The 23270-nt window shown below is 37.7% G+C and overlaps 2 protein-coding genes across 8 annotated transcripts; one reads left to right on the top strand and one right to left on the bottom strand.

Annotated features, from left to right (window-relative positions):
• Positions 1–866: 866 nt before the first annotated feature.
• ppp4r2a (protein phosphatase 4, regulatory subunit 2a) lies at positions 867–8318 on the bottom strand. 4 transcript variants are annotated; one of them, XM_027145179.2, is made up of 9 exons: positions 8165–8317; positions 7579–7660; positions 7178–7351; positions 5837–5930; positions 5720–5757; positions 3952–4026; positions 3722–3859; positions 3247–3524; positions 867–1879 (listed from the first exon to the last, which is right to left on the bottom strand). In XM_027145179.2, the coding sequence occupies exons 1-9, from the start codon at positions 8196–8198 to the stop codon at positions 1524–1526; spliced, it is 1269 nt and encodes a 422-aa protein (XP_027000980.1). In that variant the 5' UTR covers positions 8199–8317; the 3' UTR covers positions 867–1523. The 4 variants fall into 4 exon arrangements, with proteins under 4 accessions (XP_027000980.1, XP_027000981.1, XP_027000982.1 ...); XM_027145180.2 differs by having other exon boundaries at positions 8103–8224; XM_027145181.2 differs by lacking the exon at positions 7178–7351 and having other exon boundaries at positions 8165–8318.
• A 3390-nt stretch (positions 8319–11708) lies between these two features.
• Positions 11709–22950, top strand: rybpa (RING1 and YY1 binding protein a). 4 transcript variants are annotated; one of them, XR_007139313.1, is made up of 6 exons: positions 11920–12125; positions 12261–12386; positions 17917–18423; positions 19448–19540; positions 20261–20383; positions 20544–20677. XR_007139313.1 is itself a non-coding variant. In XM_027145296.2 (5 exons), exons 1-5 carry the CDS (start codon positions 11834–11836, stop codon positions 20794–20796), a joined length of 1005 nt encoding a protein of 334 aa, XP_027001097.1. In that variant the 5' UTR covers positions 11709–11833; the 3' UTR covers positions 20797–22950. The 4 variants fall into 4 exon arrangements, 3 of the variants coding, with proteins under 3 accessions (XP_027001097.1, XP_047663353.1, XP_047663352.1); XM_027145296.2 differs by lacking the exons at positions 11920–12125; positions 20261–20383 and adding an exon at positions 11709–11859 and having other exon boundaries at positions 20544–22950; XM_047807397.1 differs by lacking the exon at positions 20261–20383 and having other exon boundaries at positions 11907–12047; positions 20544–22950.
• Positions 22951–23270: the final 320 nt, after the last annotated feature.

The following is a 23270-nucleotide window of genomic DNA, read 5'->3' as shown; positions in this document are numbered from 1 at the left end:
CAAATCATGACATTCTACAAATTCTAATTTAATATAGAAATTTAAAAATTCTAAATATCAAAAAAGAGTTCTGAAATTAGTTACAGATATGACAGCCTAAGCCCACGTTAGCTCCGACGTTACGAAGGTGGCAGAGGAAGGGTAGTGTTCAAGGAGTTCATCACCATTTTCAGAAATGTTTTGCTAGGAAAGGAAATGTAATGTGAAAAGCTTATTACAGACACCAATAGGAATTGCTCAATAGTAGTAAAACACAAACATACAATTAGTAATTTTAAATTAAATTACTTACATTCCAACTAAATGAATGGATATCTAACGCAGTTGAAATTACAGTCCATTTAACAGCACCATAAAATGCTAGAAAGATGATCAAGTAGTACTAAAAATGTGTGATAAAAGAAAAAAAAGAAGAAAAAAGAAACCGAGACTGTTGGCATGTTAACGCACTTCTTCCAAAAAAAAAAAAAAAAAGAGTAAAGAACTTAATTAATGCTCCTCTACTCCATGCTTGATCAAACTCCACCAGAGAGCAATAAAGGCATGCCTAACTTCACTACAGATAAGAGTTTTCATATTCCTAGAGCAAGAAAACATTGAGTGGTTGAATAAATAAAAAATATATATATAAAATGACTTTCCATTTTGTGGCACAACAAAGCGAATGCAGAAGGCAGTACAGATAAAATGTGATGATTCAAACTAAATTGCCATTTGGTCAGACTCTTGCTGCATGAACAGTAATCACTAAAAGATATACAGTAGGTAATTCTTATGTTTATATAAAATAAATTCAAATTTTAGACATACAGGTATTGGTCCATTAAACGCAGATTTTTTTGGTTTCTGGAACATAAAAATGATGATTTGACAAGTATAAAATGCTTTATTCCAGTGCTTCTGTTTACAGAATTGTCCAGACAGACACGTTGACCTTGTTCGGGAACAGATGGTTTGAATTACAAGTGGTTTAATCCTACATGGTATTTTTTAAGAGGCCCCTGGAATGTTTTAATCCTGATTTGTAGATTCTCTCATCTGTCTGCAACACCCTATTTAAAAGAAGAAGAAAAATTATATTTATATATATATATAAACTAAAACACAGGGTGGGACACCACATGCACACAAGTCAAACACCTCTATAGAAAATTTGTGGCGAATCAGTTTTGGGGAAACAGGATGATAACCATGATAGAATCATCATACGTTCACCACTGTAGGCTTGTGTCAGTAAACAAAAGAGCTCAAGTTAAAATCATTCTCCAGAAAAGAACAGATACACAGCATGAAGTGTGGCTGTCAGAAGGCCATGCAAGGTTCGTGTAGAGACGTGAGGAGGATAAGGTTCTCTGCATTACCATGAGAAAGCCCTCCTCTAGTGTGAGGTATTAAGACTTGCACTCTGTTTCCAGGGCTGCTGGTAGTTTGGGGTTGATGTGTTGCTGTGTTTATTAAAAGAAAGACAGAAAAAAAGACAAAGAAAGAAAAGAAAAAAAAAAAAAGAAAAGAAACAAGTGCATTCAGCCTTGATCTACAGAGTCTTGTTCAGTGTCTGAGCTTTCTGAGGTGTCCTGTGCATCCTGTGCAATGCTGCTGCCCTCTGCAGCCGACTCTGTGCAAGTGCTGGGAGACGAAGGCGCAGACGCTGCATGACGCTCTCCTTCCTCACTACCACTGTTGCTGCTGCTGCTTACTGGGTCACCGTTTTCCTCGGCCTCCTCTAATTCTGCTGGGTCCAGCCTCTTTAGCTGGGCCTTGTCTTCTGCCTGCTCTGCTTCACACCCATTTTCATTACTGTGGGAAGAGCCAGGATAATCCAGTGTCCCTGATTCGCCAGCCAAGACATCACTAGACTCAGACTGTGTGCTGGAGGGCTCTGTGGAGAGATTAGGATATTTAATAAAAATTTGGTTTTAATTTTAGTTAAATATTTGCAGCGGAATATATGCCTGGTGGAAAATTTCAAAAGAACTGGGGGAAGAAAGAAAAAAGGGGAGAAGGAAAAAAAAATAAAAAATTAGTTAATAATAATTTATTGTTATTATTATTATTAATGATAATCGTTTTTTAATTAACAGTTAATAAAGCATTAAAAAACTAAATCAATCTTTGTGCAAACTTTATCTAGTTAGTTGCAACTATTTTAAACTTTCACCTGCTTGAAAGCTATAACTGTTGGTTAACCTTCATGTTACAGTTATCTTGTAAATTAAAAACACTGTATAGATAAATTACCTTTCATGATTTAAGACGCTTCACCAGATAACACCACCATTATTTCTCACCATTTTCACTGCTAAGTAAGCCGCACTAAACCCAATGCTGAATGCCCAGGCACCACATGCGCTGTAAACGATTGATCAAACAAAAATGTCTGAAAAAGTCTCTCTCTCTCTCTCTCTCTCTCTCTCTTAAGTAGAGAATTTTTTCTTTTCTTTTCTTTTAATTAGTTTGTCTTGGGGTCAGTTAATAAAAAAACACCCCAAATGAGGAGCCGGACAGATATGAATTGCAATATGACTGATGACAACACCACTATAGGAGCCCATATGTTGTATTGTTGCACTATACTCATTTAACTGAAACTTAAGTGCACATAACAAAAAAGGTTCACAAAAAGGAAAATAAGCTTAATGGAATTTATTTGTCAAAATAAATTATTTTAAAACGACTATTTAAACTACAAACATTTAAGCTGCCTTCTAATGAGAAAAAGTACATATGTTTAGATTTAGCATGAGCAGTGAAATCCAGTGTATATGTTGTTAGCACAATACACACACAGTGGTGCAGGTGCTGTGCTGTGAGGGATGTGTGATTACTCGTTTTAATGACATTCATGTGTGAGAATGACGATTTGCACGTGTAAGTAGAGATAGGGTAGTATCTGAGGGTTAATGTTTCACCAAATTTCCCAGATTTTGTGAGAAAAAAAACTGAAGGAAGAAATGAACAGAGGAATTGATACTAACAAACGTTCTCCTCTGTCATCGTCCAGTCAGTCAGCGCGTATCACAGGAGAGGCTGCTTGCGCCACTCGCCCAACATCACATGACTCCTGCTCTGTGCTGTGACTACATTTCATACTAAACGGAACAGACGAGCTTCACTTTATAACTGTAGGGTCCGTTGTCCGACTGAATCTTTCACACTGGGCTACATGAAGGGTCTGAACAAATTACCTTGCCGGGCTACCGACTGAATAGCCTGGACTGAGAGGAATTTACTGACAGAAAAGCTTACCTTGATCTTCAGAAACAAGTGTAGATGTATCTTTCACTTCCACACTAATGTGCAGAGAGGACTCAGAAACATCTGTTGAGCTCTCAACAGGAGCGTGACAAGAAAACTCCTTTTCGCAAGCTTCTTTCTCCTCCGTGTTGTTATCAAACTTAAGCCGTTTCGCATTATGCCGGTTCTCATCCTCCTCATCCTCTTCCTCTTCCAGTTCCTCGTCCTTGCGGTGCTTGCCCTTCATCATCCCTTCACTTGAGCATACTGTTTCTGAATTCAAGGAATCACTGAGGTAAAAGGAGAAAGACCAAAAAAAATTACTTGAACTGTACTAGAGCACATTTTCTGCATACTAGAGCATGAATCAGTAAATCAAAATAGTCTAAAGGTGTCGTGTCTGCCAGAAAGGTCTGACATATGCATTCACTTTTTTGTTCCTTCGATCCATAAAAGGTGTTCCTAAGATTGCCTTCTACTCATTTACCTGTCTGTTCTCTCGGTCTGTTGTACACCTTGCTCGCTGGACTCTGTGCTGTCTGGGAGACCATTGGCAGTTATGCTGCTTGACAGAGAAATCTTTGATCTATTTATTGGCCTGGGAGTTCCTGGACCATTTACATTTCTGCCAGGATAAGAATAAGAGAGATGGAGATTACATTTTGTAACTGTAAGGGAAGTCGGGAGCATTTACATGCTGCGTGTCTCAGTCCTTACCTATCTGGAAGAGCAGAAGCATTTCCTGGAAACATGACTCCATTCATCCTGTTCACACCACTGGAGCCATTTTTTCTTCAATGACAAACAGTATCATGGCATTTTAATAAAACTTTCAATCCATTTTAGCAACACATGAGAAAAACTAATTTACAAAAAGGTGGTGCTGGCTGTAGGTTTTCATTCCAGCCAAACAGGGGCCACACCTAATAATCTTTGACTTTCATGTCCAATATCTGTTTAAACAAGTGGCAAAACCAACAACAAGTGGCAGCACGACCAGCCCATCAGCCCCTCGCAGCTGAGATTAAAAAGGCTTTCACAATGGCATTTAAACATGAAAATCGGTCATTCAGTAAGCACTCTGTCTTACTAAACCTGAGCCCGTAGAAGGTAGTCTGAGTTTAGTTGCACTGGAACTGTTTAGTGATTACCATGAATGTGAAAGCAACTTATTCATTTCCAGACTTGCTCAGAAAGTAAAGTAACCTATTTTGGCCAATGACAACATTGTTAGTTTCCGCAACACATGAGTACCAAGAGTGGCAGGAGAACATTGTGGAGCACAGAAGAGGTCAGATGCCTTACTGTGCAGAATAACATAATAATAATAATAAATTGTGAGTTACATTCTCCATGTGCATTTGTGATGCAAGATAAAGCCAAATGTCCAGGGGATCAACAGAATCAAGGGAGTCTGACATCAGACAAATGCTGGATTTGGGCAGAAGACAGCATGTCGAGTGTGAATATTACCCAAAACATCCAGCAATTCATGGAATGCATGGAAAATAACTCTGTACAGCATAAAGGCAAATGAAAGATTATTGGAAAACACTGTGGGTCTGGTTTCTTGCATGATTTAGGTCATGTGCATCCATAACAGGAAGACTCAATATGTATTTATAACTGACACTCTCCCCAGAATTGTCTTACCAATTCACACACACACATTAGATATCCCTATTGCTCTCCTACCACATGACAGCCAGGGATGGTGGGCAATCAAGCGAGTCCAACCACTCCTCGAGTTCATTGTCACACTTTAAACACATCATCTCTTGATGCTAGAGTGAGCAATTTTCTTTTATTTTCCGACAACAAAAAACATTCCTATTCTAATGGAAAAATCTCTTCCGAGATCACTTTGCTCCATCCACAGGGCACACTAAGTGGTTTGATGAGTATGAATATTATGTAAATCATATGCTGTGGCCTTCTCAGTCATCTGATTGCAATAAAATTGAGTATTTATGGCAGGCTTTGGAGCTCTCCATTACAGCTCCTGAGACTCTGTGCTAAAAAGATGATGCTGACCCAAAACCAGAGTAAGACACTGCAGGGCTTTACACACTGTGCTTAAACCCTTCGTTTAACCCCGGACAGAAGATCGATTCACACTGGGAATTTGGAAAGGGGGCTAGCAGCACATTAACCCAGGGTTATGAAACCCTGCTCTGTAAGTTAACCCCACATTGCGGTGGCAAATGCAAGGCTGACACAGATAAGAAAGCCTTTGAAGAGAATACCTGCTTAGGTACAGAACTGTAGAACTGCCTCACTGATGCAAAAGTGTATGTAATGTGACCACTGTATTTATTCAATCATGGTCCTCTCACCACAAATATGCAAAAAAGAACATTAACCCCAAGTTTAGGAAGGTGAAACGTCAGACTATGTATACTCTGATTAACTGAACCCCAAAGGTGAAACATAATAACCTACCAGTCTGTAGGAAGTATTTAAAGAAAAAGGCAACTTCACTCACTCTGAGGTAGGATACACACAGCTGACCACCATCACATTCTGCAATGAAATGAACAGAAGGGTTCTTTAGGAAAGCTGATTGAGAAACTGTACATAACGTCATATCCCCACAGCCTACCTTCTCCACACCTCGGAGGAACTTGTCCGTTCCTGTGTAGTTTCTCTTCGGCTCAGTAAGCAGTTCACACAGACGCTGGATTGTGAAAGGGATTCTGGGAACAAAGCAATCAATGATTTTAAGAACTGAAACATGTACTAAAGCATTTATCCATTCAAGTCTTATCCTGCATTCAGCTGTAAGGCGGCATTTGGTATCCTCAAAATATTATTAAATCTGAAAGTGCACCAACATTACTCATTTACAACATTTAGATATGTAGCAGCAGGCTAAAAGACTACAAACATGCTATGAACTATATTTGGCATTAACCTTTCACTTAATGCTTGTTAGGGTATTAATTAAAATGGAAAAATAGATGGCAAGTTGTAAATGAAACCCTTTTGAACCCTGTTAAATCTGATTTTGCAAGCCACATTTGATTAACTCTGTCAGTTAAAATGACAGAAATTAACCACCACCTGTAATTTTTTTTATCTTATAAATGAGCAACTTCAGAGGCAAAAAAGTCTAGACATAAGCCTTGTGTTATCACCGATGAATCTTACAAAAACATCGGTCACCATGAGCATGACTTCTACACACTGTTCACAGAAAAACATGCAACTCTTTTATAGAAATAAAAATGTATCTTTAATGATAAAAAATAAATAATGATTCGACTCAAAATGTAGCTGTTAAATAAAAAACTACAGTTCTAATCAACCGACTAGAAATGTGCAACATAATGAGACTAAGGGCCTCCAAGATTTCCTGACTGCAGAAATGAATGCAAAAGCAAGAAAACTCTTTACTCTTTAGATCTTGCAGATTGTCACGTGACATGATCAGAACACACATTCAGCCAAAGCCCCACAGCTATCAGAGAAAGTAATTACATGCGTCTTCATGAGTATTAGTAGCAGTTTAAAAGAATACTACTGTGCTTGCAATTTCAGCGATGCAAGAAGTCACAAAAAACTTTGCAAGTTGCCTCACAAATTTTGGAGAAAAAGAAGAGAGAGAAGAGGAAAAAAAAAGTGATTTCTCATGGAAAAATTGCAAAGTTTTCATCCAAAATTGAACAGGGGGTAAGAATTATGAGTGAGACAAATGCAGCAGTAATATCGGAGTGTTCAAAACATATGCAGAAATCCTTACAGACTCTTACATCATGAGTCCTACAGTTTAATTAGGGAGAAGAGGACGGTACTTTTGAAGTGTTTTATTAAATTAGAAAGCTTCTACTTTAATTGTATAAAGGATGCCATTTTCAGTAATATAATAGATGTCACTAGTATGCAACAGTGACATCTTGCGGCAGCATAAATTCATGCAGAGCAGATTAAATTGACCGGTTACCCATTATAGCCATCCACAATTTTCAGTATCCGTTCCTTCATCTCTTTAAAGGGAATGTATTCAACATTTGGATTGGCAGGACCCCCCCTCTGCTCTGGAGATGAGGCATTAAAATCATCCATGACTTTTTCAAGCTTGTAAAGGAAGTAGCTTTTAAACTGGGACCAGTGAATCCTAAAAGAGGACAAAACAAAAATGTGAAGCATTTCTACTTAAGTTTCATTGTAAACTAAACTAACTCAGCACGTACACAATGCAGTCTGGTGTCATTACCATTTGTTGCATAACACTAACTCAATCAATCAATCAAACTGCTAATCTGAAAACACCAATGCTATAAAAGCAGAGATATAATCATTCATGGTTATTTATTATTAGAAAAGGTTTTGTAAACAACTCACATTGTCTCTCCAGTTTTGGCTATATGGCACAAAAACTGGTCCAAAATGGGGCATGCTTCCTTTTTCCCTTTCTTGTCAAAATCTGAAATAAACAGTCGTTTTTGTGTTTCAGTACCTGGTGTTGATCTAAAGTTTAAACCGAAACTAAAGAAAAATAAATAAGGAAGACTTCAAAATGACATTCCTGCTACAGTCTGATGATAGAAAATGTAATAATGCTATTTGTTACCCAACGTAAGTTTAATTGAACTAAATCATTTTAAAAGTTGACATTCAACACTGTACTAAATACGCTTTGTCTGGGATTTCTAGTCGTAGTCGTATACGAAACAAAAACAAGCGTTTTCTACTTTCGATTGTTTAGGTGAGTGACTCAGTCCTTTAGCTTACCGGCTAATTACACAACTAATATCCTGGGATTAGCATCAAGCTAACTAACTACAGATAACCGGTTGCTAGCTAACCTTACCTCAGCATTAGCGCTAATTTAGTTAGTCATTCAGCGTAATTGAGAAAAAACTCACAGTTTCGGAGGGATTTACTCGAAAACATCAACACCAAATGATACAATAATGTTTTAGAGTACCTCTAAAAGCACCAAGAATTTTACTGAGCTCCATGGTGGCGTCTTTTCTCCTCAGAGCTCCTTAAAACCCAGCTGCAAACAGAAAGACAACAGATGCACCAATATGGCGCTGGTGACGTCACTGCCGGTTTATTTAGGAGACGCAGCAAAAATACGTAAAAAAAAATAAAAACCCTACAGTATAAATGTTATTTTTGATCAAATTATTTATATGGTGTGTCCTGGGAACGTCCCCCAGAACGAGTCTTACGCTTAAACTTAAAACACACGTGTATTGAGACAGCTTTTTATCCCAACTCACAGTTCCACCTTAAATAAATGAAGCTGTGAAGTGACTGTAGGAGAGTCAAATGATCCTGTAATAAAACTATTATTATTATTTTAATCTGAAGTTAATCACATTGATTCAACAAAACCACACATTGAAAAAAGAAAAAAGACTTCCTGAAAATTAACTTTATCTTTAATATCACTGATATATAATTAAAATAGTAATTATATTTATAATATAATAACAACTCTTATTATTAGTAGCAGTATTGTATATAATATTGTTTTTATTATATCCCCACATCTACCTAGTGTGTGTTCTGTGGGTCTGTGATTGTGACCTGCGATGAGTTGAGACCGTATGCAGGGTGTCCACTGTCTTGTGTCCTGAGTCCTAAAGAATAGGCACCAGGCTGTGTATTGCTTTGTGGAATGTTGGAATATTTATATATATTTATTTATATTTATATCAGCACACTTTGGGCCTGTTAATAACAATCATCATTTGATTGAATGCCACATCCTATTTAAGTACAAGTACATGTGCATGCATTCTGGGCCATAATTATCCATCTTCTAACGATTCATTTTCAGCATGATAACGGGCCATATCACAAAGCAAAAATTGTATCACTCGAGTTTATTGAACATGACAGTGAGCTAAGGGTTCTTCAGTGACCTTTCCAGTCACTAGGTCTGTAGCTCAGACCCTTATGGTAATATTAGAATGAAATCTTATAGAAACTGTTCTCCCCTTTTCACGTTTGAGGGGAAACAGGGATAAGAATGGCATACTTGTGGCTGAGGTACAGTATGTGCAAAGGAGGAATTTCACCATGTGTAGGGTTTTACATTTTACAACATACATACAAACAAATCAATAATCAAAATAAACCATAACCATAAAAAAAGCCATGATGCCGCACAAAAAAAACATAAACCAAAAAAAAAAATTGATAAAGGTCAATAATTCTGAGATAAAACTAAGCTGAAAAAGCCCAGTTGTTATGATCAAATGATTTTAAAAATGCAGTTTTGCTTAGTATTCGATTAGATAAAAATAAGCATATGTGAATTTCAGGCAGCCGGTGAACCATGTTGCATAATATCTATGTGCGCATCATTTTATATTTTTCTTCATAACAAGTGTACCTAACACAGGCATGAACTTCAGTAAACTAAATTCTGGCTTTCTGATTTTTTCTTGTTGATGTAATGAAGTGCAATGTTGAATACATTACAAAGCACCAGTATTATAGTCATGAGCAGCTTTTATACAGTATGTTATTTTATCCAAATTTGTATTAACCCTTGTGCAGACCTGGGGTCTATTTGACTCATCTGGAAAGTTTAATGTGTCATAACTTGGGTTTCCTTCCACATATTTGCCTGAAATTTACCAGGATTGTTCCAAATTATGAACTCTGCAAGTAAAATTAATTTTGTCTATTTATTCATAAATCTATTTATTCGTAAATCTATGTGTTCATAAAATAAATACTTTCCTCCTCAAGTCCTCCCGAGTCAATTTGAACTAACACACCACACACGCACACACACACACACACACACACACACACACACACACACACAAATTGGGCATTGCATTTCATTAGGCCTCCAGAAAAAAAAGCCATACATTTGTAAATATTTCACACTTTTTATATGCCTTTGCCTAGCAGAGGGCAGAATATGATCTACCGAAATGATGCTACACACACACACACACACACACACACACATACACACACACACACACACACACACGCACACACACACATGCACACAGCCAAACACTGTTCAATGCATTGGGCATTGCATTTCAGTTTGCCTCCAGACAAAACAAAAGCTACACATTTGTAAACATTTCACACACACACAAACACACACACACACACACACACACACACACGGACGCACACACACACACAAACACACACATAAACACACACACAGATTGGGCATTGCAATTCATTAGGCCTCCAGACAAAACAAAAGCTACTCATTTGTAAATATTTCACACTTGTTATATGCATTTGTCCAGCTGGGGACAATATCTTCTCTTCTCTTCTTCTTCTACCAAGAAGCTTTACACACACACACACACACACACACACACACACACACACACACACACACACACACACACACACACACACGTGGACACGCACACACACACACACACACACACACACACACACACACACACACACACACACACACACACACAAATCTACAGTACATTCCTACACTACTACATTAATTTTTAAATCAAACAATAGTGAGATCAGTGTTTGCTGACCTCCAAATGAGCTGACAGTTATAGCCCAGCACAAAAAGCAATCATAACAGGAAAATTACTGTACTTTTTTTTACCACAATGAAAAACAAAACCTATATTGTGCTTCTATTATGTCTCTTGATCTCTTGTTCCTCTTTTCCCAGCAGTTCACCATTCACACACATTTACACGTTCGGTAATAATTAGGTGCAATTTTAGTGAGGTCGGTCTATCTTGCAGTATGTTTTTTGGAGGGGGGGAATGAAGTCAAATATAAGATTGTTACTTAAAAGATGTGTTAAAATCAAGTGTACTTAGATATCTAGCATTTCTGTAAAAACAAGTAGAAAATACTACTATGAATTTACAGGACATTGCAATGCCTCAGTGAGGTGGCGTACACTGATCAGCCATAAGATTAAAACCATGGACTGGTGTAGTGAATAACATTATATTATAGCAATGTCAACTGTCATGGTGGGTAGTATATTGGGCAGCAAGTATAAATAGTTGTTCTGGGAAGCAGGAAATATGGTCAAGTTTAAAAATTGTGATGGGTCAGAACATTTCCAAATCGTCTTGAGGAGTGTTCCTTGGATGTAGTGGTTAGAAACGCCCAAAAGTGGTCCAAGGAAGGAAAACCAGTGAACCATTAACTGAGTCACAGGCACCCAAGGCTCATTGATGAACTTGGGTTTCATAACACAGTGTTGCAGCTTGTATGCTTATATGGGGTTGTGTATCGACATGAGTGTTTAATCTGAAATCTACTTCTAATTAATAAAGGATGAAAGGAAGATGAAAGAAGAAGAAGAAGAAGAAGAAGAAGAAGAAGAAGAAGAAGAAGAAGAAGAAGAAGAAGAAGAAGAAGAAAAGGAAGAATGAAGAAGAAGCCTTTATTTTTGTCACATATACATTACAGCACAGTGAAGTTATTTTCTTTGCAGATCCCTAGGACGTTGAACGCGGGAGAGCACTGATTGGCCGACGCGTTGGTCACGTGACGCGTGTCCGCCTGGCGCCGCAGCGGGTTTAGCTCTGTGCTACAGCGGCGAGTCTGGCTGCGTGTGGAAGCGCCACACTGTACATTACTGCAGGAACACAGCGCTTCTCCCATTATGGGCGACAAGAAAAGCCCATCCAGGTATTTGCTCAAACCGTCTTTCGGATGCATTTTACAATACGCCTGCATGACGACTCGGGTTGCGACGAGCTGAAACAAAGACGTTTTTGCTGAGCAGGTTAAAGAGAGAAAAGCGCAGCAATGGCGGCCCCTTATTCCAGGCTCCACACATTTAGACAAAGGAACTCAGGAGACGCCTCGTCTCTTCGGTGCATTGTGCTTTTTCTAGTCCGTGCTCGTGTTCTTGACGTCCACGATGACACGATGCGCTTATTATTCGTGCTCTTGTAATGTACAGACTTTAATTAAGCTACTTTATTTATAACTGACTACATTATGATGCATGACCTAGTGTTAGAGAGAGAGACACGTTTACAACAGCCGTGCATATGACCTGCAAAATCCTCTTTTAAATCCCACAGGCCAAAAAGACACGCCAAGCCCTGTGCAGACGACGGATTTTGGGACTGTAGTGTCTGCACGTTCCGCAACAGCGCCGAGGCGTTTAAATGCAGCATGTGTGATGTGCGCAAAGGCACGTCCACAAGGTAAACTTACTGAGATCTGGACCTCGAGTTCAGCTCCACATCTGGGTTTGTGGGAGGGAGAAAATGAGGGCAGTTATCTTAACCCTTCATATGACTTCTCATGTTAGTTATATTTTGTTTTGTCCTGTGGATAATTAGAAATGATAAAGATCCTGCAAAGACTAGAAATCATAGCAGAAGAGATGCTGAGCTTTCCTTTCTCCTAGGACCCAGAATCCCAGTTCAGAATCAATAGCAACCCAGACTTCATTTGTTAATGGAATATAGTGTGAAAGAATATATAGTATTTATAGTATGAATGGGATCTAAAATTGCAGGACACCAAATTTGCTTTCATTTTGCACCCCATGGTTCATCAGATTATATGCCATAATTGTCATTGGTTGATTGCATCTTATATATATGCATAATAAAAAAAAATATATTTTTTATTATATATATGCATAATAAAAAAAAAATTTATTATATATACATCAATCACATAAGGAAAGAAGGAATGCTATTTTACATGAGACTTGTGGATGAAGTGATGTTAGCAGCTCTGCTAATTTTTATGGACTTTTATGATGTCTAGTGGTGTCTAGTTATGCTTATCAAACTCCAGATTTTTTTTAAATAGCTTATCGCTGTAAGGCATCAACTTTGATACCAAATAAAAAAAATGTAATTCCTTAAGCAAAATGCATTTTAAAATAATTTCTATACCTATGGTGTTACTTAATTGACTTACAGACCGTATATTGTGTCCTGATTTGTAGCCACAAAAAATGTATTCGATAAATGGTGACATGGTATAGAGTTTTTTTGTAATAAAAAAAATAATTCAGACAGTTTAACAGCACAGACTTACAAACTTATATTGTAAAATGTATTCCACAGCATGGAGGAGATGAATCTCCTGATTTTTATGCATTTGAATGAAATTGAATCATACACTGTCACCTTAAGAAGCCACAGAAATGAACATCTCAGGCCCACGTCAGTGTTGCACAACATCTTTTTCAAACTAATCACACAGAAATGGAGCATAGACTTAATTGCTGGCAGGAAATTTCACATTAGCAAATAGAAAACACTTCAAGAAAGAAACTAGTCCAAAAGAAAAAGAGAAAAAAATCAGTTTAACGATGCATTATGTGGACACCTGACCATTACAATCGTATATGCTTTTTAACTTCCCCATTATTTCCCTGCCATAATAACCATTATTTCTCTCTTATAATAACCTCCACTCCTTTGGGAAGCCTTTTCCCTAGATTGTGGAACATGGCTGCGGGGTTTTGGCATTCAGCCACAGAAACATTAGTGAGTTCAAGTGCTGATGTTGTGCAGTCAGTGTTCCAATTAATCCCAGAGGTGTTCACTAGGAGCAGTGGGGAAGGCCCACATGTGGGCATGATGGTCAGGCGTCCACAGACCTACAAACCTTTGTCCATGTACTTTTAATAATAACACAAAATCTTTTAAAAGCTGAGGCATTTATTTCTTAGCACTGCACAGACAGACAGTTATATTTATATAGCTTTCCATATTTCATCATTGAATGGTTCTTTTATTTTTATTAATTAATTGCTTTGCATTGGCTTACTTTATTTTTCATATTCTTTATTTAGTGCCTATCTTGGTGAACTAGCTTCAGTTTGTGTTTTTGACAGTGACCTCTATGCACTCCAAGGACAGCTACTAAATACTGTACATGTAATATAAATGAATTAAAACTCAACAGTATATTCCACACGTAAAAGTGCAGCCAAGCAAGTTGAGTTAAAGTGGATCAAGCCGAGGTTTACGTTGGTTACTATTTTATGCATGAACTATTCTATGCATAAATGTACACAAGAAGGACATCAAGTTTACAGGATTTTCATAACATCCAAATTTGTACAGACAATTCACGGATAAACTCCTTCGTCCCGAGCTTGATAAATAAGGCTCAGCGACAGTGTTTATCACGTTGGCGTTATGACTCGAAAGAGAGCACGACTGTGAGTTAAGGTGGTGCTCTCAGCCAAAGGGTTTTCAGTGTGTCCCCTGTGTGTAGAAATGGAGGTTGCTGTAGCATGATTTAGAGGTGGTTCAGAGGGAGGGATGGAGGGAGGGGGTCGTGAGTTGCAGCCAGACACAAAAGGAATGAGAAACCCTGGAATAAGGAGCTCGATTCTGTCAAAAATCTCCAATAGAGAGAAATGTGTTTTTAATCAGTGTTTGGAAAAACAGAAATTTCCTCTTTGTGTCTCTCGATCACACGGAGTGTAACAGTTTGTGCCGATGTTCAAACTACTGATGTGCAACTTTGAGGGATCTGGTTAATGCCTTATTCAAATTCACTAAAACACATGCTGATTAAACTGATCTGATGTTTCTTTTTTGTCTGTGCTTGTTTTGCCTTTTTATATACTAGCCACAGGTGACTAGAATAGTGAAGCACATGTAGACATGTCCTGACCCAATAAAGAATAGAAGCATTGGAACCCATGCTGGTGTTAGAATGAACAAAAAATGTAAATCCTACCAGAAACATAGGCGCAATCTTCATTTATTGTACAGTCTAAACTTTGTCATTAGAAACACTGGGCAAATCTCATTAAACAGAATTGTAGAGCTTCATTGCTGTGACATCTAACTATGTGTAAATAAATATAAGGGGTTAAATGAGTTCTGACTAAGATTAATACAAATGTTACCTCTGTATAGAATTAAAGTTTATTAGAATAACGAAATATACTTTTAGCGCCTGTGACTGCAGGAAAGCCTCTTTGTCTTTGATTAACATGAGCATGTTGCAGGCTTTGCTGTTACTGCTCCAATGACGTTTTAATTCTACTGATATTACAACCCAGCGATTTATACTTAAACCCTCATAAAGGATGCTGGCCAGACTTTACATTAGCTACTTGCTATGGTTAAGTTTTTTTTTTCGTGGTCTCACCCTCATCTTCTGGCTATTAGTATGGTCACTAACTGAAATTAACCTCTCTAGCAATCTCAAAATCAAAGCTTTTTTTCCCCACAAAGTTTGGCAAAGATAACTAGCAGTCCATTAGCAAAAGGATGCCAGTTAACCAAAGCTCTTAGATTGGTATCGTCTCAAAAAAGTTTACATTACATTAAATTACAAAGATTTGCTTCTTAAGAAACCGTAAAGGAAAGGCTATAATGGAATTAAATTTTAAAATGAAATTGACCTCAGATTAATGCTTATTTTAACTCGCATGCAAACAGACCACGGTGCTGCGTGCTGAATGTTATAAGTGAAGCAGAAAACAAAAGGCAAAATATCTCAATGAAATAATGCTCTGCAAAAGTCTAACACTGCTGCTTACATTCATTCATTCATTCATTCACATTGAAAAGGGGGCATTTATTGTCCGTTAGAATAAAGAGATTACAGAAAGGTATTTAGTTTCTTCTCAAAATGATTTCATTGCTTGTGCAAAATTAAATTTAAACCTGTATATTCAACTAGGTTAAATTATGCAGAGTGTATGTGATCACGCAGTATTATCACATCACAGGGATTTTGGCACTAACAGGAAGAAATTCAGACTGTCGTGTTAAATTAACTAGAGCTCAGGAGATAACATTACATGTCGGTGAGATTGGTAATGCCAATCAAAGCGAGTGTATGGAGTTTGAGTTGATTCCAAGGCTTTGGATGTACATGATCAATTCATACTCTATGCACTAAACAAATTGTGTTAATGTAGCGTTAATATGTGTGTGTGTATATCCTATGTGTATATATTCAGAGTCAAAATCCAAAACACAGGCAGACGCAGGTCAAACGCCAAAACTATACTAAACTTGGGACCAGAGCTAGAAGTAATATGCGAAAGATGGAAAGTAGGTCAACTGGGACAAGAACCTATGAAAAATCAGGATAAACAGCTTGGAAAACGTGTACATACAGAAAAATTAAGGACTTTAGCTTGGACAGCTTGATTAAATAACGAAGGATGTGTGTGAAAAGTGTGTGTGATGTTAAAACAGATGTGTTCCACATAATAAAGAAACCATTTTTCTCAGAATGAGAACCATTATTCTCAGAATGAAATAAACAGGATTATTAAAATCTGCAAGATCACAAGTAGAAATATCTACTTATGTGAAATCTGTTCAGCTCAAACTACACTGAACTTTAAATTCTTACAAAGAGGTAAACAGAAACCATGTTTGAAATCGCAAAACAGTGACAGAACGCAGAAAGGAAAATGTATACAAAATCAGTGGTCGTCTTATAAGACAGGAGCTGTGCACATTTCAAAAAGTGGCTATAAATTTGGTAATTGCCAGAATGAACGTGTCCTAAGCTGGACCTGTTTGGCTGCAAATCAAAGAGAGAATCATTTCCTGACTGTTTTTGGCAAAATTGTGGCTTATTTTTATGAATTTCCCAGTAAAAAAATTCTTCCTAAAATTAACTTTGTACATAATTGACAATTTACCTGCAGAAGACTAAATGAACAAAAACATTTGAAAAGGGTATTAATTATTTAATACCATTTAAAATGATGCACATTTATCGAAGGCTACTGTTAACCCCCCCCCCCCCCCAAACATACCCTTAATAAAATATGATGGGTTATTTTACAATATTTTAAAATATTATCTAATTTTTTCCTTTATATATTTTTAGAAACATTGAAATTTTACCCAAGGCCAAAAAAAAAACATTATTACACTTGTTCTAGTGGTGCCTATGTTCAGCATTAAATTTCTTTGTCACGTTCTACACTGGTGGTTTATAGCTTATAAAAATAGATACCCAGGTTTTTATAAAATTGTAGATTTATCATAAGCATTTGTACTTCTTTTCTAGTCGCTTAGCTCTTTTCTACTCTGTTGATCTTCTCATTATTGATGTCTCGTTGTCAAATGGAGACCTTGCCTGCATGTCATCTGTTTCCACAGGATTTACTGTAGCTTATTTCGTGATCTGCTTTGGTCATCTCTCTTGCCTTCTAAGCCCTTTTATCTGTTTCCAATCTGCTATTACTTACTCTAGCTGTGTGCCCACCCTTATCACTGTAAACAAGCAGCAGATAATGTACTGTAGCATCGGGTATCTCTGTGGCTAGCTGTCTACTTCTCAAACCTATTCAAAACATACCGGGAATCCGCTTCTTCTGGCTTTCTGCTCTGCGTGTTCTAATAGCTGTTGTTGGTGCTTAATTTAAGTTCCTGTACCTTCAGGAAGCTCTTTAAACCCATTTGGCTGTAGGGCTCTCCTACAGTTGACCATGTTCTCTTTATCCTGTTTGGAGAGACCTATTTCATGTGCTGCTTTCAATATATTGATCTACATTTTTTGATCAATATATTTGAATTTGCACCATGAGTGTAGATACGTGCGATATTTATTTATTCCACTGTATACACATATGGATTGCTGTCAGGTAAAATTGCCATTTATTTTGCCCAATTTTAGCATTCAAAAACTACGTCTACAAAGCTTCATCTACATGTGAAAATACAGAAAGAAAGAAACACCTGCTTTTTAATCCAAACATATATTTTATTCCTTCTGTAGAAAACCTCGTCTGAACTCACAGCTCGTGGCGCAACAAGTAGCGCAGCAGTACGCCACCCCTCCACCAGCTAAGAAAGACAGGAGGGAGCGCACAGAGCGAGACGACCACTACGACATAGACAATTCAGACTCGGACAGGCCAAGCGTAGACAACTCTGACTCGGACAGACTTGGCCCAGACAGCAGTCACTTGGAAAGAGGACACACACAAAAGGACAGGAGACAGGATCGCATCGGATTGGACAAACATCAGCTTGTACAAACCCCAGTGGAACGGAGGCCTGAGAGAGCAGTTCTAAACCAGGAACTGCACAGAGAACTTCTAGATAAAGTTCATTCACACAGGCCACACATGGAAAAAGAACATCTTACAGGAGCATCCGGGACGCAAGTGGCCGAAAAGGAGGAAATGAAGAAAGGCAAAGTAGAGAAGGCAATGGTGGACAAGCACAAAGAGAGGGAAAAGGTGCCTGGTGCCAACAAAAAGCCTTCTGCTAAGAAGATGAAGTAAGTGGCACTTTGCTAGAGGTACAAATATAGAAAATTCCACCATTTAAGATCAAAATTTCCACTAATATAAACTAATTTCTGTTGGAAAAATAGTCAATTCTTTCTAAAGTTATCAGGCAAAATCTTTGCCATGAACATGAGCCTTTGTTATTGTTCTCCCCTTCTTATAAGAATAGCCTTTGTCCTTCATTTGTCCTTCCTTTGTCCTTCCTTTGCAGTATACATATGAGGTTGCATACATGTAGAATTACTTTGTCAGCCATCACTGTGATATATACAGTTAGTGACCTACATAAAATGTATAAGAAGTAAGAATGAGATTCAGTTCAGCACAGTGAAAGATGTAAAAGTCTGGAAGAGAAAGAGGTTGCATAAGAATAACTCCCTCTACACAGTGAGGAGGATATAGAGGGCAGAGGTCTGATTTCTGAACTACACAGTTCAGTTTTTTCTTCAAGTTGTGAAGTTTCAAAATAAGATTTTATACAGTTTAACAACACTGTGGTTTGGAAGGATTTCACTGTCTCTCCTGAGAGCAAACGAGGAACAGCAAGGAACTGTACTGTGTCTCAGGAACAGCCATTTTAGTCATCTTAGTCCCGTCTCCCCCCGGTTTGCTAGTACAATACTGCGATATAATATATGTCCTGTGCTTTAGATAACATTTAAGGATCATGTTTTGTATCTCGTTTCAAGAATCTGAACTACGATTCACTATATTGAAGATTAAACATTAAAGCATGTTCAAACAACATGCTGACTGTTATATTATCTATAGGTTTAGTCTGCATGTGTGTTAAGCATAGTACTGCACCATGTTAAATTTATTGTCTCTACAGATCCATAACAAACATGCATTTCAAAATATGCGAAAATGAAATTAACACCCAGTTGAAAGTTGATAGATGTTAATTGTACGGAAAATTCACTTAACTATCATCCTCACATGTTTAAGCTCAAAATTGCACTCAAAATCATTATTTTATTTTTTCACTAATTCAGATTGTCTTCATTTTTCCAGACCCAAGATCCTTAATAAAGGTCCTCCTAGTGAAAGAAGCAGCATGAAATCTGGCAAATCAGCCACTAAAAGCAACAAGTCAATTATATCAAGGTAAGTTTCCACAATTATACTTGTCTCCTTACTGCTATTCTTTCAATAGATAGCATCATGAGTGTATATTTACACTGTCATCAGAGCCTCATCCATCCACTATGAGCATTGCATTAACATGGGACAGATGTTATGCTCCCTAGAGTATAAATTAGGAATGTATGTATTGTTGCTGCCTCCCCTTAATAAATGCACCAATCTTGACAGGTAAGGATGTCACTAGTGTCATTATTCCTGGTGGTGTTTAAGCCAACTCTTCCACTGGGCACCCACTTCAGCTAGATTTCCTAGGGCCTTTACTGATTATTAATCTTCTGTTCCAATGAATCGCAAACGTTTTTGGAATAGAGGTATCATGAGTTTGCAGGCCAGTCAGTGTATCCCAGTGTTGCATCATGTTTATCAAATATGTCACACAGAGAGATTTGGCCCTATGCACCTTACAGTTCAATTAATGATCTGGTTTTATGTGTAGCTAAATATCTGCCTATGCACAACATTCATTGTCAAATAAGTCGCACTATTTTGTCAAGGGATCATTTGTCTGAATTTTAGTCACTGATCATGTGCAATCTCACCTATATTAGAAAATGTCAGACCGATTACCTCAGAATATATCCATCTATCCAGGTCAGAGTCTGACTCAAAAGATTGTCCGGGAAGCACAGAGAGGTGTTGTTTTCACTGTTATTTTACACCTGTATATTCCCTGTGCTTCAGACTGAAATCTACTGAGACGACAAGTTTGAACACTTTGTACTGTAACTGTATATAGTTATGGCATCCCCTGATAACTGGTGTGATGACGCAGGGGAGGATCCTTCAGACAAAAGACAAACTAAGGCAAACTAAGCAATTTATTATGATAATGTTGTAGTGGTTACAATAATGTGTTCTTTAATCAGCATCAGTAAAAATATTAACCTAGCTAAATGTAATGCATGCAGGAGCAATTTGCTTCCAGTGCCTGATTTTTAGCCTTTACTATTCTGTCTTGTTGCAGGCCTAAGCTAAAGAACATAGACCGAAGCTCAGCTCAGCAGTTGGCTATTACAGTGGGCAACGTAACGGTCATCATTACAGACTTTAAGGAGAAGACGCGCTCCTCCTCCACCTCCTCATCCACTGCCACTTCCAGCAGCGGCAGTTCCGAACAGCAACACCTGAGCTCCAGCTCGGAGAGTACGGACAGGGGGTCTTCCCGTGCCTCTACACCACGCAGAGACCTTACTTCTGGACACAGTGAGCTCCTTTGAGGTTGCTGAAGGTCAAGAATCCTCACTTGCATTGATAATGCACAGAAAGACCCTTTACACTTAAAAGGATGAAGAATCATTATCATGCATGGGCACTGTTTCCATCTTGATATTTTATGGCAAGGTGTGCCATGTGTTTCAATGCTGTTTTTAACACACCCACCTCAACTTCCCACATAAATCACAAGTGTGCGTCACCTGCGTCCCATGAGTGATCACCTGGAGCACAAGAGGAAGAGTAGCACATCTTGGGTAAAGCTACACTATATGGCCAAATGTTTGTGGACATGTGACCATCACACCTATATGTGGTTCTTTCCCAAACTGTTGGCACAAAGTTGGAAGCACACAATTGCATAGGATGTCTTTGTAAGCTGAAACATTACAGTTTCCCTTCACCGGTACAAAGAGGCCCAAACCTGCTCCAGCATGACCGTACCCCTGTCCACGGTTTGTCAAGGTTAGAGTGTAAGAACTCAAGTGGCCTGCACAGAGCCCTGACCTCAAACCCGCTGAACACCTTCGGGCTGAATTAGCACGCTGACTGCACACCAGGCCTCCACACCCAACATCAGTACTTGAACTGAGTAATGCTCTTGTGGCTGAATGAGCTAATCCTCACAGCCATCTTTGAAAGTCTAGTGCAAAGCCTTTCCAGAAGAGGTGGAGATTATTTTGACCACAAAGGAGGACTAAATCTGGAATGGGATGTTCAACAAGCAGAGATTGTGATGGTCAGGTGCCCACATATGTTTGGTCATATAGTGTATTTCCTTGCTTTGTAACAGTGTATTTCCATTGAACTCTGTACAGTCATATAGTCATACATGCTAGTATGTTAGCCAAAGCTGTGCTAAATTATTATTATTATTATTATTATTATTACTATTATATGATATTTGCTGTTTTGAAAAGGAAATTGTATTAAGATGTCAAAGTCTACAGTAAAGTTGACTGGATTACTTCGAAGGCCTTCAAGGAGTGAAAGAGCCTTTTTTTAAATATCCAGCTTAGCCAATAATGCACTGGAACTACCCTAGAGATGGTGACAGTGAATTTAGTTTTAAAAGCAGTATTGACATGCATGGATAGTCTTCGCACTCTTTTCCAGAGAGAACTGTAGAGTCAAATGTTGTGAGTCAGCATTTTTAAGTGGTAGAAATTGAAACCCTTTGTATATTTTGAGCCTTAGATCTCCAGTTTACATAATTGTTCTGTTTCAAAAAATGACCGGTTTTATTCTCCAACACTGACCAACCCCACACCATGTTCTGACACTGTATGTCAGATGAAGGTTACATTTGTAAGCAAAAACACGTAGAACCTCCCAGAGAGATGTGTACTTTTGTTAACTTAATGATTGTATTTATAAACTGTGATGATAAATAATCTAGTAGATGGCTGAACTGGAACTGCAAACGTCAACATACTATAAGACTGTTGTTCTAGGTGCTAACATGCATTAATAAAGGTGATGGAAATCATCTATGAATAATCTGAAAACTTATCAACATTTGAAGAATAATGTTCAATAAAATCTATTCAGTAAAGGCCATTTTTATATTGATAGATGTTCTGTATTGTCAGTCGGTCACTGATCAAATCCCATGTGATCTGTTTAAGGAACCATTCTTGTAAATGCTATTGCTAAATGATGTTACCAAGCTTTTAACTTGCCACAAGGACACGTTCTTTTATTAAGTGGCTGTGAGCTAAGTAAGCAGCAAAATGTCACCTAATTCATTACTGCCTCAAAGCATTATGAAACCGTTGATGTGATCTTTATAGATAAAATGTCTTTAATTAGTGTATTTATTTTGTGCAAGCAATTCTGTTCTTGTGTATGATCGGTAACCTTAATTTACTATGTAAAGATGGTTACATATAAGGAATACTTGTCATAATATAGATTAACACTATGTTTATCTGTGGTGTATTGAGTATCTGGCACAGTTTCTTAGTTAATTTTGACATCATATTCCAGTTGTTGTGTGTTAAAACAGAAGTTATTGCATACACTGTTTCTCAGTGCTGCTTGTTTTTTTTTTTTTTGTTTTGTTTGTTTTTTATTTGCTCAGTCTGAAGTAAATTCTGCTTGGCAAATTCTGCTTGTAACATAGCTTTCATTTCAAATAAAGTATCTGCATTTGTTTATTCTTGTCTTTCATACCTTCTCTCTATTGTGGTATTACGTCTTTTTGTGAACAAGTGATCACCACTTGATACCTACATTTAATTTGTCATTTACAAACAATATATAATAAAAAATCGAGGATATTTGCAAGGAGTCGTAACATACTACCTGTTGTACGGTCTTGCATATGTCATCTCTTTAATCAGTGGTAACATCATAATGTAAACTTGAAACAATTGGATAAATAATAAGACCATCAATAAAAAAATGTTTGTAGTAAATGTAAAGTGTAGAGAAAATAAAGGCCCTGAAACTGAAAATAGGAGCCAGTGTGTATGAT

Source organism: Tachysurus fulvidraco, chromosome 23 (genome assembly GCF_022655615.1).
Source record: "Tachysurus fulvidraco isolate hzauxx_2018 chromosome 23, HZAU_PFXX_2.0, whole genome shotgun sequence".
In the NCBI taxonomy this organism is placed as follows: domain Eukaryota; kingdom Metazoa; phylum Chordata; class Actinopteri; order Siluriformes; family Bagridae; genus Tachysurus; species Tachysurus fulvidraco.
This window is presented reverse-complemented; position numbering and strand designations above follow the sequence as displayed.

Coding starts and splice junctions, on each gene's coding strand:
- ppp4r2a (XM_027145179.2), bottom strand. CDS start 8,198: ATGGAGCTCAGTAAAATTCTTGGTGCTTTTAGAG. Junction 7,352..7,578: donor GCCAAAACTGGAGAGACAAT/GTGAGTTGTTTA, acceptor GTCCTCTTTTAG/GATTCACTGGTCCCAGTTTA. Junction 4,027..5,719: donor TGTGTGTATCCTACCTCAGA/GTGAGTGAAGTT, acceptor TTGTCATTGAAG/AAAAAATGGCTCCAGTGGTG.
- rybpa (XM_047807396.1), top strand. CDS start 11,980: ATGGCGGCCCCTTATTCCAGGCTCCACACATTTAGACAAAGGAACTCA. Junction 12,387..17,916: donor CGCAAAGGCACGTCCACAAG/GTAAACTTACTG, acceptor TTCCTTCTGTAG/AAAACCTCGTCTGAACTCAC. Junction 19,541..20,543: donor AACAAGTCAATTATATCAAG/GTAAGTTTCCAC, acceptor GTCTTGTTGCAG/GCCTAAGCTAAAGAACATAG.